At 39.5% G+C, this 16595-nt stretch overlaps 1 protein-coding gene across 2 annotated transcripts in view; it reads left to right on the forward strand.

Annotated features, from left to right (window-relative positions):
- OXSR1 (oxidative stress responsive kinase 1) overlaps nucleotides 1-16595 on the forward strand; it is a 96765-nt gene that overhangs the window by 65508 nt on the left and 14662 nt on the right. For both annotated transcript variants that reach the window (XM_031952344.1, XM_031952337.1), the window contains 4 exons: nucleotides 1919-1967; nucleotides 3695-3760; nucleotides 15071-15193; nucleotides 16117-16152. In XM_031952344.1, coding sequence (XP_031808204.1) covers nucleotides 1919-1967; nucleotides 3695-3760; nucleotides 15071-15193; nucleotides 16117-16152 — 274 coding nt within the window. The remainder of the gene's footprint in view (nucleotides 1-1918; nucleotides 1968-3694; nucleotides 3761-15070; nucleotides 15194-16116; nucleotides 16153-16595) is intronic.

The following is a 16595-nucleotide window of genomic DNA, read 5'->3' on the forward strand; positions in this document are numbered from 1 at the left end:
GTACATGAAGTTAGATCACACACATGTTTAGGCAGATTCTTTGTGCATATTACTTAGCTGCCTTGCACCACAGTCCTTCCCTCAGTGTCTCAGGGAGCCGACCCTGAGTGCTCCCAGACAATGCGAGAGGGTAGTTTCTGTTGCCGGAGGAGCACTAAGCTGGGGCTGAGTGATCGATGGGCTGAGTCTTTCGTCCAAGAACCAGCGGGATAGCTAGGTCACTTGCCTCCAAGGTGTGAACCTTTTTGGCCCCGGCAGTTCTTGGAGTGACTGTGATTTGTGTTAAGGGGGTGTGCGGGCCCCAGAGCTGTTGGAAGGGTGGAAATGCTGCATGGGGCCCTAGAGACTGACCATCTCATTAAGTGAGGAGGAGAGAAGGCTTCCTTAAGCTTCTCTAGAGAGAAAGTCGTCATTCAATACCTGTGGAAGCAGAGCTTGGTTTTGGGCGTGAGCATCAGAAACATTGAGTGTGATGAATTCTGTAAAATGAGTGTGACCATGTCAAGTCCTCTACCCTTTGTCTCTGGTCACTCTGGGGCTCGGTTTGACTGTTGTGTGGCAGGCACGGAAGAGACAGTCAGCATTGGGGTGGGTGGCACTTGGGCATGCATCTTGATGGTTGGCAGCTCTAGAGTGACCCTGTGGACGTTTTAAATCTTGTGAAAAGGATTGCCTGCTCCAGAAGGATCCGTAGCGTCCCTGGGGACTGGTTAGCATTTTAACAGATAGAATCATGAAAAGGCCTGGATGAGACTGGACTAAATGCACAAGTTTAGAGTCTCCTTTTCTCCAACACTTAGGATTGGACCAACCCTGACAGTGCCGCTGCGTCCTCCGCCCTCGGTTCTGCATCCCTTGGGTGCAGATTGACCACAGCGAGCCCTCAGAGCTGCCCGTGTCGTTTTTCTAGTCAGAACTCTCCAGGGGTGTGGGGGGGTTCTGTTTAAACCACGATGTGCATTTGCTTTGTGGACCCTCTCAACTAAGTAACTGTTGGTTGCCCAGCACTTAACTTGGCCCTCACTCATAAAAATAGTCATGATAACAATGGCAGTAATGGAAGCTCTCTTCCGTAGCACTTCAGGGTTTGCAAGGCGCTTTCCAAACGTGAACTCATTTGATGCTCTCAACAGCCCTGGGACAGGGGCTATTATATCCTCCTCATTTTACAGATGAGGAAACTGAGGCAGGCACAGGTTCCATAACTTGCCCAAAGTCACAGTGCTAGGAAGCAAGTGTCTGAGGTTAAATTTGAACTCAGGTCTTTGACTTGTAGTTCAGCTCTCTCCTAACAACAAATATTTATCATTGTTTGGCCAAGATTTTCTCCTTATACTCAGTAATGCTGAGGTTCTCTTGTATTATTTTTCCTATTAAGTGTTGTCCCAGTGTGTTTACCTGCTTCTTAGTGGAGTGAGATATTTAGTGTTCAGGTGCCTGAAAGGTCAAGAATGGCTTTAGGGCAAAGGGCAGAAGGCAGTTGTTAGCTTGGACCCTCGATGCCCCAAGAAAAAGGGGTATGGTTACATGAATCAGTGAGGAAAGTAGAGTTTGGCTGAGTCAGAAGAGGCCCATTTGTCCCTGCAGTGTGCCAGGGTTCTGGGGGAGCAGTCCCCTCCCCCCTTCCCCCACAGGGACCCAACCTCAGGTTTCCTTAAAAAGAACTCAATTGTGAGAGAGGGGCTGGTTTAGACTGGGCAGCTCCTGGATTCTGGGGGCTGGGAGAGGGCTGCAGCGTGGTCCAGAGAAGAGCCCTCTGCTCTGCTCTCCGGGGCCCTCCTTCATTCTGCTTTCCTCCTGGGCTGGGTGGGGGAGCAGAAGGGCCCTGGGCCGAGCTTTGCTGGGACACGTGACCCTTTTCTTTTGGCTGCAGAATGGGAATTTACTTAAAAAATTTAACCTTTCGTCTTGTTTTTAGACCAACGGCAGCTGAACTGTTAAGACACAAATTTTTCCAGAAAGCAAAGGTAGGAAAAACTCGCTCTTGATCGTGAGTGTGTGGTTAGCCCTCATTTAATCGGGTGGGTTTTAGGCTTTTTTAGATTTTTGTGGACGTTTTTTGTTTTTACATTGAGAGTGATCCGTATCCCCTGCTTTCCCCAGCAAGCCAGCCCCTGGAGCAACAAATTTAGAAATGAGGGAACACTGTCCAGCCAAAAGCAGCAGAACATTAGGCAGCAGTGTGGGCAACACCCCATACCCACGCCCTCAGAGGACATTTGTCTTGTTTTTTCTTCCCTGGCGGTAAACTTAATATTTATAAAATATTGAGTTTTATTTTTTATGTTGAATCAGTCACTAAGCCTTTTTAGGTGCCTGCTCTATGCTAGGCACTCTGCTGGGGATGCAGAGCCCAAAGTGAGACTGTCCTGCCTGTGAGAAATGTGCATTTTAATGGTGGCAACAGCGTGTGCCTGTGCCTGTTGAGACAGACCCAGCTTTAGAGGCAAGGAAAGAGTGAAAGAATAGGAATGCAGTTGTGAGGGCCTCATTAGTACTCATCTGTAAAATGGGGGGAGGATAATGGTGCTCACCTAATAGCAATCAAATGAGAGAACAGTGCTAGACGCTTTGCAAACCTCAAAGTGCTATGTAGAAGCTGGCTGGCATTCTCCTCATTCCCCTCCCCATCATCATCATCATCAGTATTAAGACTAGTTATCGGAAATGCCTTGTGGCCCCACTTGCATGGATGTGTGACTCCTTCCAGCCTGTGTGTGAGTGGCAGCCAAGAAAATGGGTGGCAGGAATTTTGCTGTGAAGTTGAGGTCACAAAAAGGTTATTAAAGAGGAACAGGATGAGGGGCACGGAGCTGACAGGCTAAAGAGTGGAAAGTAGATCGGGTTGACTAAAGGTTGAAAAGGAAGGAAAGTGAGTGTGGAGCATTGGTCCCAGACTGAGAGAACAGCTGGGGGCGGCATGCCCAAAAGTGTCAGTGAGGATAATGAATGGGAGGCCAAGGAAAAGAGGGAAGGAATAGGATGTTGTCAGAGTGATGGTGAGATTCAGAACCCTGTATCAGAGCTGGAGGAAACCTCAAACCTAGTACATCTTCCTCACTTTTATAGTTGGGAAGTTATGGTCACAGGTAGGAAATGTTGGAGGTGGGCCTCTTTCTGCTGGACCGGCTAGCTTCCCAGGAAATATCTCTCCCAAATTATGCTGGGTTTTGATTTTTCTCATTGGTGGCAATGGCTGCACCAATAAGATGGCCAATCCTGTGGATTATTGGTGTATACTTTATACTTTCCTGTTTTCGGGACCTCCTTCCCTTTCCTTGCTCCAGGTCCCCCAGGAAAATGTTCCTTGTGAGCAGGGAACTAATTGTCTTGTTACCCCAGCATTGATGAAGAGCTTTGCATGTAGTCCATTCTAATGTGGCTGCTTGATAAATGTTGTTGGTCTGAAAAGTGAGTTTGTGATTCCTTGAACTTTTCTTGGGTGTTGGAGTATCCCATAATAAACTCACTGTGGCAGACTTACGTATGTGTAGAACCCGTGTTGAGCCAGTCAATCGTTAGTAATTAGTAGGAGAGGAAAACTTGAAAGTTCTCTCATAGTTTGATTGATAGATAGATGAACACATCATGCTCTAATAATGCAAAATGTTTTAATAACTTCCTGATTCAGTTACAAGGGTTGTTTTATTTTTTTAAATAAGAATTATAAAAATCCTTTCTTTTCCCTTTTTAGAATAAAGAATTTCTCCAAGAAAAAATGCTTCAGAGAGCACCAACCATTACTGAAAGAGCTAAAAAGGTAACGGCTCCCTTTACTTGCTCCACATATTCTTTATCACTTTGGAACGATAAGCCTGTGCAACTCTGTTGCAGTGGCAAGTCACTTTGCACATTTATTTCTAGCAGTTTGTGGGTTGAAATGGTTTCCTCCTTGTGAACTGAGACCTTTCCATAGCACAATGAAAAGTTATGTTAAAAAAGGCTTCTAACCTCAACCCAAAACATTGCTTGATATTCAAAGAGTAGTTCACAGCTTTAGTCTGAAGCCTATGAGCTTGGGAAAAGGGCATCTTCTCTTGAGCTGCTCTGCATGGCTTCTTGTGATCACAGGACCTGGGACTCAGCAGAAAGTGTGTGAGCCACAGCTCAGGATTAGGACATAGATTAAAGATCTGATGGAGCAGGGCTTTCATGTACATCACACTCCCTTCTGAGCGTATTTCCGGAACTCCGTGAGAAAGCAAGAAACAGAAAATCCTCTCTGTTTCAGAATTCCAATTTCTCTGTGCAAATGAGGCAATGCTGTACAAGCATAAAGTAGGGGACTTAAAGTCAGAGCAATTCCGAATAGTTTTGTGAGATCATTCTCCAAACATCCGTCTTCTCAGCTGTAAAATAACTGGCACAGCTTCCTTCCTGGGACTATGGCTGGAAAGAAAGCCTTTAGCAAATTTAAAGGCCCCCCCCTCCCCCCTACAGAAGGTAATGGGATTTTTCCTACAAGGAGAAAGATTGCTCAGTTGCAACCCCAGCAGTGGCCCAGAAAATGGACCCAGGTACCTTCAGGAATGTGATGGGATGTAAGGAGAGTCAGGTAGATAGGTCCAAGAGGCACAGGCCTGGAGCAGAGTGGGACTGGGAGGAGGCCGTCACAGCGATCCAGACAGAAGGTGACCAGAGTAGAATAAGGGTTAGAAGGTTGGTGCACTGAGGATCTCAACGGTGTTCCCATGGACTCATTCTTCAGTTGGTGGGGCAGGCTGATTGTTCTCAAACTCTGATGGTCCATCAACAATAATCCAGCCCTGCAGAGATAGGTCCTCAGAGCCCAGGCTCTGGGAGAATGGCATGTTACTCATATGTTTAACCTGTGCTGTGAAGGCCAGAAAAAAAAGATCCAAGTGCTCCAGGAAACTGCTTGTTCCTTTATAGGAACCCAAGTGATTATCCAGAGGCATTCCAATAAGTAGAGGTAGCTATAAGCGATTTTAGTTGAAGTGTGACCACCTATTCTTTACTTTGATGTTTTATCATGGAATAGAGGAAACTGCCTTTATAAAATCTCAGAATGTGAAAATAGTCCCACCTTTTCAGTTGTTTTTTCAATTATGCCCAATACTTTGTGACCCTGTTTGTTTGTTTGTTTTCAATTTCATATAAAGATAATTTTCAGCATTCATTTTTGTAAAATTTTGAGTTTTTTCTGCCTCCCTCCTTCCCTCCTTTCCCCCTTCTCCAAGAGAGCAAGAAATATAGGTTATGCATGCACAATCATGTTAAACATATGCCTACCTTAGTCATTTTGTGAACAAAAAATCAGAACAAAAGAGAAAAATCATGAGAAAGGAAAAACAACAAAAAATGTTTTTTAAATGAAAATAGTATTCTTCAATCAGCATTCAGACTTCATAGTTCTTTCTTTGGATGTGGAAGCATTTTCCATCTCAAGTCTTTTGAAATTGCCTTGGATCACTATTACTGAAAAAATCTAAGTCTTTCTTAGCTATCCTTACACACTGTTGCTGTTACTGTGTATAATGTTCTCTAAGTATACCATCTGCAAAAAATGATATTGCTTCTCATTGCCTATTCTAATTTCTTCAATTTCTCTTAGTACTAAAGCTAACAATTCTAGTACAGTATTGAAGAGTAGTGATGATAATGGACACTCTTGTTTCACCTCAATTTTGGAGGGGAATGGTTTTAGTTTATCCCCATTACATTTAATGTAATGCTTGTTGATTGTTTTAGATAGATGCTGCTTATCATTTTAAGAAAAACTCCATTTATTCCTGTGCTTTCTAATGTTTTTAATAGGCATGGGTGCTGTATTTTGTCAAAAAGCTTTTTCTATGTCGAGATAATCATGATTTCCATTAGTTTTGTTATTGCTATGGCCAATTATGTTAATAGTTTTCCCAATATTGAACCAGCCCTGCATTCCTAATATAAATCTCACCTGGCCATAGTGTATTATCCTTGTGATAAATTGTAATCTCTTTCCTAATGTTCTATCTAAAATTTTTGCTTCAATATTCATTAGGGAAATGTTTCTCTAATTTTCTTTCTTTGTTTTGGCTCTTTCTAGTTTAGATAGATATCAGCACCTATCATAAAAGGAATCTGGCAGAAATCCTTCATTTATTTTTCCAATAGTTAATGTAGTATTAGAATTCACAATTAGTGGAGTTCTTTAAATGTTTGGTGGAAGTCACTTGTAAATCCATCTTGTCCTGAACATTTTTTTAGGGAGTTTATTGATGACTTCTTCAATTTCTTTTTCTAAAATGGAGTTGTTCTATATCAGATTGCTTGCTGTTTGGGGGAGTAGAGAAGTAAGAGAGGCAGGGAGGAAGAAATTGGAACTCAGATTCTTATAAAAGTGAATGCTGAAAACTGGTTTTAAATGTAATTGGAAAAATGAAATAATTTTGAATTAAAATTATTTATTTTATTTCCTTTTCTGTTAATCTGGGCAATTTACATTTCCATAAATACCCATCCATTTCACTTAGATTGTCAGACTTATTGGCATACAAGTGGACAAAATAGCTTTAAATTATTGCTTTAATTTCCTCTTCATTAGTGGTGATTTTACCCTTTTTATTTTTTAATATTGGTAATTTGAGTTTCTTTCTCCTTTTAAATCAAATTTACCAAAGGTTTCTGGTTTTTTTTTTTATGTGTGGTGTGTGTGTGTGCTTTATAAAACCAACTCTTAGTTTTACTTATTAGTTCAATAGTGTTACTTTCAGTTTTATTAATCTCTCCTTTGAGTTTTAGAATTTCTATTTGGTATTTAATTGGGAATTTTAATTTGTTCTCTTCCCTTTTTTTAGTTGCATGCCAATTCATTGGTCTGCTCTTTTATTTTATTCATGTAAGCAAAATTTCCTTTAAGAACTGTTTTGGCTGTATCCCATAAATTTCAGAATATTGTCTCATTATTGTCATTCTCTTTGATGAAATTATTGATTGTTTCTATGATTTGTTGTTTGTCGCACTCATTCTTTAGAATCGGATTAGTTTCCAATTAATATTTAGTCTATCTTTTCAAGTCTCTTTATTACATGTAATTTTTATTGCATCATGATCTGAAAAGGATGCATTTAATACTTCTGCCTTTCTGCATTTGATTGTGAAATTTTTGTGCCCTAATACATGGTCATTTTTTTTTTGCGTAGGTGTTATGTACTGCCTAGAAAAAGGTATATTCCTTTGTATCCTCATTCTATCATGCTGTCATATCTAACTTCTCTAAAGTTCTCTAGTTCTGCTTATTTATTTACTCTTGACAGAGGGAGGTTGAGGTCTTCCACTGTATAGTTTTGCTATTTCTTCCTGTAACTAACTTAACATCTCTTCTAATAATTTAGATGCTATACCACTTGGTGCATATATTGAAATTACTTTATTGTCTGTGATACTCTTTAGCAAGCTATATTTTCCTTCCTTATCTCTTTTAATTAAATCTGTTTTTGATTTTGTTTGATTTGACATCAGGATCACTCTTCCTGATTTTTTTTTAACTTCAATTCTTTTCCATGTCTTTAATCTATGTGTGTCTCTGCTTCAAGTAAGTGTCTTGTAAACAACATATAGTAGGATTCTGGTTTTTAATCCACTGGGCTGTCTGTTTCTGTTTTATGGGAGAGTTTGTTTCATTCACATTTACAGTTATAATTACTGTGTATTTCCCCCATCTTATTTTCTCTCCATTTGTACTTTTCTCTCTCCTTTCACCCTGTCCCTCCTGTGTTTTGCTTCTGATTCTCACCTCCCTCAATCTGCCAACTGAGTGTGTTATTCCCTCTTTGTACCAAATCTAATGAGAGTAAGATCCAAGCAATGCTCAGACACCACCAACCCCCTTCTTGCCCTCTACTGAAGTAGGTCTTTCGTGCCTCTTCCTGTGATATAATTTAGCCTATTCTCCCTCCCCTTTCCTCTTCTCCTAGTACCATCCTTTTTTTTTTTTTACTCCTTAATTTTTTTTTTAAATATCACATTACAATCCACTTATAGTCGTACCCACTCTCTAACTGCCCCAATGAAGATACAGTTCTGAAATATTGCAGTCTAATCTTACGGAATAACATGTTTTGAGTTTTTTTTTCTTTCCTGTTTTACCTTTTTCTGCTTCTCTTGAGGCTTGTATTTGAAGATTGAATTTTCTGTTCAACTCAAATTTGAAAGTTCCCTATTTCGTTGAATGCCCATCCTTTCCCCTGAAAGATTATGTTTGATTTTGTTAGGAAGTTGATTCCTGGTTGTAATTCAAGCTCCTCCAAATCCAAACCCTCCAGTTCTGTAATATAGAAGCTGCTAAGTCCTATGTAATCCTGACTGTGGTTCCTTGGTATTTAAATTATTTAATTCTGACTGCTTGCAATATTTTCTCCCTGACCTGATAATTCTGGAATTTCACAATAATATTCCTTGGAGTTTTCATTTGGGGATCTTTTTCAGGAGGTGATTGGTGGATTCTTTCAGGACAGTTTTCCTTGATACTTTCTTGAAAGATGCTACCTGGGATCTTTTTTTGGAGGAGGGTTGAGGGAGATTGGCAATCTCTCTTGGACTCATTTTCCAGGTTGGTTGCTTTTCCAGTGAGGTATATTTTCTTCTATTTTTTTCATTCTTTTAATTTTGTTTGACCGATTTTAATGTCTCATAGAGTCATTAGCTTCCACTTGGCAAGAAATTATTTTCTTCAGTTAGTTTTTGTATCTCCTTTTCCATTAGGCCAGTTCTACTTTTTTTTTTTTTTTAAATTTAATAGCCTTTTATTTACAGGATATATGCATGGGTAACTTTACAGCATTAACAATTGCCAAACCTCTTGTTCCAATTTTTCACCTCTTACCCCCCCACCCCCTCCCCTAGATGGCAGGATGACCAGTAGATGTTAAATATATTAAAATATAAATTAGATACACAATAAGTATACATGACCAAAACGTTATTTTGCTGTACAAAAAGAATCAGACTCTGAAATATTGTACAATTAGCTTGTGAAGGAAATCAAAAATGCAGGTGTGCATAAATATAGGGATTGGGAATTCAATGTAATGGTTTTTAGTCATCCCCCAGAGTTCTTTTTCTGGGTATAGCTGGTTCAGTTCATTACTGCTCCATTAGAAATGATTTGGTTGATCTCGTTGCTGAGGATGGCCTGGTCCATCAGAACTGGTCATCATATAGTATTGTTGTTGAAGTATATAATGATCTCCTGGTCCTGCTCATTTCACTCAGCATCAGTTCGTGTAAGTCTCTCCAGGCCTTTCTGAAATCATCCTGTTGGTCATTTCTTACAGAACAGTAATATTCCATAATTTTCATATACCACAATTTATTCAGCCATTCTCCAACTGATGGACATCCATTCAGTTTCCAGTTTCTAGCCACTACAAAAAGGGCTGCCACAAACATTCGTGCACATACAGGTCCCTTTCCCTTCTTTATAATCTCTTTGGGATATAATCCCAGTAGTAACACTGCTGGATCAAAGGGTATGCACAGTTTGATAACTTTTTGAGCATAGTTCCAAACTACTCTCCAAAATGGTTGGATTCGTTCACAACTCCACCAACAATGCATCAATGTCCCAGTTTTCCCGCATCCCCTCCAACAATCATCATTATTTTTTCCTGTCATCTTAGCCAATCTGACAGGTGTGTAGTGGTATCTTAGAGTTGTCTTAATTTGCATTTCTCTGATTAATAATGACTTGGAGCATCTTTTCATATGACTAGAAATAGTTTCAATTTCTTCATCTGAGAATTGTCTGTTCATATCCTTTGACCATTTTTCAATTGGAGAATGGCTTGATTTTTTATAAATTAGAGTTAATTCTCTATATATTTTGGAAATGAAGGCCAGTTCTACTTTTAAAGGAGTTGTTTTCCTTTAAATTTTTGTGCTTCCTTTTCTAAATTATTGACTCTTTTTTCATAATTCTGCAAAACTCTCTTTTTTTTCTCCCAATTTTTCTTCTCCCTATTAATTTTAAAAATCCTTTTTGAGCACTTTCAAGGGGACTTTTTGGGATTGAGGCCAATTCATATTCCCCTTTGAGTTTATGTTTTGATTTTTTATTTTTTGTGGTTGGAGTTCTTAGGTTTTTTATTCATTCTTTAAAACTGAGCACAGCAGGCACTGTCCTAAACTTCTTGTGGTCTTGGCCAGGGGCTTGGTCACTTGCTTTGATTGCTGGAGCCTCAGGTGCTTGCAGCTTGCCCAGTGTGCTGGGGTGCCCGGCCACCGAGCACGAGTTGTGCTCGTTGTGCTGGGGTTCTGGGGCTGGCAGTTTGCCTTTTGTGCCAGGGCTGGGGGCCTCCCAGCTGTTCTGGGTGCTGTTGACCAAGGTCTTGATTATTATTTATTTTTTATTTTTTGCTAAGGCAATTGAGGTTAAGTAATTTCAAGGTCACTTAACCCAGGGTCACACAACTAGGAAGTATTAAGTGTCTGAGACTAGATTTGAACTCAGGTCCTCCTGACTTCAGGGCTGGTGCTCAATCCACTGTGCCACCTAGCTGTCCCGGGCCTTGATTATTGATCTTTGCTGTGGCTGAAAGCATCCCTCTGGCTTGCCTGGACACAATCTCCACTGGGCTGTGCTCCCCTTTTATCCAAATGAGACAGACTTACTGAATTCCTTCTGAGTTAGCTTAAGCTTCACTCTGTCTTTCTGTGGGTTCTTTTTTTCACTCCAGAATTTTTTAGAGGTTTGATTTAATGTCATTTCAGAGGAAAACTGGAGTGAGTTCTGGCAACTTCCCAACTTCTCTCCGCCATCTTGACTCCTTTGAGTTTTTTTGAGGTGTTTTTGTTTTGTTTTGGCAAAGACGCTGGAGTTGTTGCTATTTCCTTTTCACAGCTCATTATATAGATAAGGAAACTCAGGCAGACAGTGTGAAGTGATTTGTCCAGGGTCATACAAATAATAAGTGCTGCCAAATTTGACCTCAGGAAGATAAATTTTCCTGACTGCATCACTGCATTGTAGGCACTTAATGTCTATTAATTGATCTCATATTTTATAATTGACCCCATATTGTAGCTTATCAAGATCTTTTTTAGTCCTGACTATACAAGACTTCCCTCATATCTCTGAGGGATATTCAATTTTTCTAACTTTTATTCAAGTAATTGATGAATGTATTAACTCTGGGATTAGTCCAGACCCAGGAGCACTCCACTGCTCTTGAGGTATGACCATTCATTTCCAGACTGCCCACATGTTTCTATCTTTTTTCCAAAAATTAAAGATAGTGTGAGAAACTCTTGTCAAATGCATTGCTAAGATCAAAATAAACTCTCACATTTTTCTGTTCTACTTGTTGAGTACCCTTATTCCAAAAAAAAAGGAGAGCTGAGGCTATTGTGGCCCACTCTCTCTTTGATGAAACCAGATTAGCTTTTAGTGGCCCCTGCATCCTTTTCTCGTTGTTTACTTAGATCATCCCCTTAATAGGATGTTTAAAAATTTGCCAAGAATCAAAGTTAAATTCCCCAGCCTGTAGCTTGCAGACCACCATGTGCTCCATTTCTTAAAAGTCAGGGTAGTGTTGGCTTTTTTGGAGCCCTTTTTCAGAAACTCTCCCATTCCCCCAGTAGACTTATATACTGTTTCCAAAGATAGAATTCACCTGGTCCTAAAGCGTAGCAGGTACAGTTGCTCCTTCTACATTACTCGAAGGTCTTTGAAGGCCCCTGGTCTTAATCTGATCCTCCTGATGAGTCTGTCATGGTATATAAGTGTCATAGATGTTCTCATCCCTCTTCTCCAAATCAGAGCTCTTTGGTTCAAAGACTTCATTGGGATTTGGCTGTGGTCCTGCTGTTCATCAAGGGCAGCAAAGATTAGGAAAGCTTGGGATGTTCCAGGCCAACAGGATGATGGATGGACTGCAGGACTAATGTTAGAGTTGAGAGACTTAGCATCAAGGTGATCGATTTTGTTCAAATATAGCAACTCTTGAAGATGGTCTGCTTGGAGGGGACAGAGTCATCATCAGGAGACAAAGTGCCCAGAATAACCAGCTTCTAAGAAAAAGGAAATCCTTACTTGGGTTCCCTGGTTGAACCAGGAGGCATTTTGGAAAGAATGTGGTGTTTCAGTCTTACACAGCCTTTTTCTTGGATGCAAAGTGTGGATGGATTCCAGCTGTTGTTCATGTAATGCTTTACATTTTTCTCAAGGATTTTTTATATGTTTGCTCATTTCATCTACACAACAACTCCACGAGGTATAGTTGGGTACCATGGAGGTTATTATAAATACACTGTTAGAGATGAGGCAGCCAAGGCTCAGAGAAATTCACTGCTTGCCTGTGGTTTCAGTCCATAAAGATTAATGGCAGGATTCAGTCCCAGGTCTTTCCTGTCTCCAACTCCAGTGTCCGTTCCATTATGCTACATTAGTCTTAAGAATTACAGAAGAAATAAAATTACAACTATTCAACCAATAGTGAAGAGCTGTGGAATCTGAGTAAGCAGGCTGCTGTTTATTGTAGCTGATGACTTGCGAATAAGAAATGAAGAAACACAGTAAAAGATGGACCCTTTTTAACAAGATGAGTCATTATATCAAAACCTATGGAATATAGCAAAAGCACTAATCAGAGGAAATTTTATATGTCTAAGTGCTTATATCAATAAAATAGAAAAAGAGCAGACCAATGAATTGATTATGCGGTTAAAAAAAACTTTCTAGAAAATGAACAAATTGAAAATCCCGCATTAAACACTAAATTGGAAACCTTAAAATTTAAAAGTGAAATTAATGAAAGTGAATGTAAGAAAACTATTGAATTAATAAATAAAAATAGGAATTGGTTTTATGAAAAAACTCGTGTAATAGATAAATCATTGGTTAAAATGATTTTTTTAAAGAGAAGAAAAAATCACTAATATTAAAAATGGTGAGTGAATATACTGTTAATGAAGATAAAATGAAAGCAATTTATAAAAAATCATTTTGCCTAAATTATGTCAATAAAATTAACAACTTAAATGAAATGGAAGAATGTTTATAAAAATATAAGCTGTTCTGATTAACACAAGAGGAAATATAATATCTAAATGAACCTATTTTAGACAAAGAAATTAAACAGACCATAAATGAGTTTCCTAACAAAAAAGCATCAGGACCAGATGGTTTTACAAGTGAATTCTATTAAACGTTTGAAGATTTAAGTAATTCCAATATTAAATAAATTATTTTGGATAATAGGCAAAGGAGTTCTATTAAACTCTTTTTATAAAAGAAATGTGACAGTGATGCCTAAACTAGGAAGAGCAAAAACAGAGAAAGAAAATTATAAACCAGTTCCATTGATGAATATGGAAATAAAAAGCTAAATAAAGTACTAGGTAGGAGACTATAATATATTACAAAGATCATTCATTGTGACCAAATGCGATTTATATCAGAAATAATGCAGGGATTGTTTAACCTAAGGAGAACTATTAATATAATTGACTATATTAGTTACAAAAGCAACAGAAATCATAGGATTATATCAGTAGATGCAGAAAAAGCTTTTGCCAAAATACATTTTTTCCAATAAAAAAAAAAACACTTAAAAGCATAAGTATAAGTGGATTTTTCCTTAATTTATCTAAGACTATCAGCAAGTATTAATTGTGATGAGTATAAGCTGGAAGCCTTCCTAGTAAGATCACAAGTGGGAAACGGATGCCCATTGTCACTAATATTAATTCAGTATTGTTTTAGAAATGCTAACAATAGCAATAACAGAAGAAAAAAAATTGAAGGAATCAGGATGAGTAATGAGGTAATAAAATTATTTCTTTTTGTAAATGATATACTTGGAAAAACCCAAACATTCATTTAAAAAGTTAGCAGAAACAATAATTTTAGCATAGTAGCAGGATATAAAATAAACCCACATAAGTTATCAGTATTTCTATATATTTTGCCCTCAAGGAGTTTAGAGTATTATAGGGGAGACAACATGCGAACATATATATACAAACAAATTATCTACAGGATAAATAAGAAATAACAGAAAAAAGGGAGTAGAATTAAGGGGGAGGTTAATGGGAAAGGCTTCTTGTATGAGATGAGATTTTGTCTGGGACTTCAAGGAAGTCAGTGGGTAGAGATGAGGTGGAAGGGCCTTCTAGGCCTCTGAGGGGAACCAACAGAGGGAAGGTTACTTTAATAGGAAAATCATGTGACTGGTGTCCCTGAACTGAAGACTGTATGTTGGGGAGTCAGATATAAGAAGATGGAAGGGTAGGAGAGGGCTGCGCTACAAAGGGAGGCTTGGAGGGAGGTAGTGGAAGGAGACTTGAGGTAGGCAATACTATTGTAGTAATCCAGTCAATTAAAAATTTAAAATAAATATGTTTAATTATTGAAGATTGCAAACAATTATAAGTTATTCCATTTTTAAATAAAATTATGCTAGTCTTGGAAATCGGCTTATTATACCGTCCCTTCCAAAATAAATGAGAAGTATGGCATACTATAGTACTTTTAACTCGGACACAAAAATTGTTTAAACACTTCATATTCATATGTAGCAGTAGTTCAGTGACAGAGCTCATCTGCTCCAGAGCCCTCAGGGTCGGCAGGCTCTCTGGGCTCTGCTTCCTTCAGCCCTTGTTTGTGCACACACAGTCGTTCAAGAATGATGACCTTGGTGAAACAAACTGAACGTGGCCGTTTTACTTTGGTAGACTTTGCCCCATGTTCCGTTGCTTGTTTTTAGACAAGTGGCTGTATTTACGCAGGAGTTGTAGTTGGACACGCCTCATAATTGGAGGCCGTTTCTATTATACTCCCTTCCCATCCTCTCTGGAGACTCAAGGTCTTTCTCTCCCCGTGATGGGACACAAACCCCCAGGGGTGAAAGGTGCTGGCTTGCTAGCAGGAGGGTCCCTCCGGAGGGCTCCCCTCCCTTCCCACTTGAGCGTGCTGCCGATGTATGAGAAGGCCGCACCAGGAGGCAGGGAAATAGCCGCCTAAAGAACCTAGTGGAGTTCAGAGGAGGAGTCCGTGGAATTAGGGTTGGAAGAGCCTCAAGTAAATGGTCAGCCACTCCAGACTGTGTCCTGTTTTTCTGCTGAGCAGGTTCGGAGAGTGCCAGGCTCCAGTGGCCGGCTTCATAAAACAGAGGACGGCGGCTGGGAGTGGAGTGATGATGAATTTGACGAAGAAAGCGAGGAAGGCAAAGCGGCCATCTCACAGCTCAGGGTGAGTAGACTTCTCAGCTCCAGAATACAACTGTGAGAATAAGATCAGGAATTTTGATTCCTTATTCAGCCTCACGGTTTAAAATGGGGCACAAATAATCTTTTTTCTCTTTTTAATAACATTTTATTCCGCCCCCCTCCAAATTACATGTAAAGACAGTTTTTAACTTTATTTTTTTATACAGTTTTGAGTTCCAAATTTTTTCCCTTCCTTAACTCCTTCCCCTTCTTTGAGATGGTAGCAATTTGGTGTAGGTATATAGGTAGACGTGCATTCATGCTAAACTTATTTCTCTATTAGTTACCTTATGGAAGGAGACATAGACAAAAAAAAAGAAACACAAGAAAGAAGGAAAGTGAAAATGGTATTTTCAGCCTGCATTTAGACTCCTCATAGTTCGTTCTCTGGATGTGAAGAATATTTTTCATTTCTTGGATCATTTTATTGCTAAGAAGAGCTAAGTCATTCAGAGTTCATCATACAGTATTGTTGCTGCTGTGGGGTATGAGTATTCTTGAGGAAATCATTTCTCAGTCAGTTTTTCTAGAATCAGAATTTTAGTTCATACTATTTAAAAGGGGGTTAGCTCATCTATTTAAGCACAATGTTTCTCACTTAGGCTATTATTAAGCAAATGGTGCCTAAGTCTGTGCTAGAAGAATCCTGTGAACCAGTACAGATTTTTCCTCAAATGGGAGGAAAACTAGATTGCTTAATATGGGCCAAAGTTAGATGTTTGATATCTGACTTGGTATTTCAGAGGTCTTTCCCTTTCTGTTCACAATATTGCTAACTTAGTGATGGAGCTGTTCAGGTACTTTTAAGGTGGTACTTTGGGGCTGAAGGTGAATGACCTGCCTTGTTTTAACTTCTGAGAGAAGGCTCATTTATTTATTTGTTCGTTTTGTTTTCATCTCTTACAGTCTCCCCGAGTAAAGGAACCATTAACAAATTCTGAGGTAAGTTGGCTTGATCAAACTTAACCAAAAGCATCAGGTTCCAAGCATGTTTGCCATGTTTTCTGAACTGGTTTTGTGCTTTAAAGAGGGCACTGGTGGACAGCTGTCATAGAAGCCTGTTCTGTACTACAATGGGGACCCTTGAGATTTCAGTCGAGCTCAGACAAAGCTTGCTGTGGATCAGAGCCATTGCACTGCTTATTTGAAAGTGTCCCTGGGCGCCCCTTGCTGATGAAGGGACAGAATCCCATCCCTTGGGCTGCCTCTGGTGGGGAGTATTTTGCCAGCTTTAATCAGCCTAAGAGGTTGCTGTATTTTGATTCTTGCCTGGATGTCTTAAGTCTCCCAATTACTGCCCTGTTGTGCTCAGTGATTCTGCGCCTCCCTGATTCACTCAGGGATGGAGGCCACATTGCACCAACCATTCTGCCTCCAGATCTCTC

This window comes from Sarcophilus harrisii, chromosome 1 (genome assembly GCF_902635505.1).
Source record: "Sarcophilus harrisii chromosome 1, mSarHar1.11, whole genome shotgun sequence".
In the NCBI taxonomy this organism is placed as follows: Eukaryota; Metazoa; Chordata; class Mammalia; order Dasyuromorphia; family Dasyuridae; genus Sarcophilus; species Sarcophilus harrisii.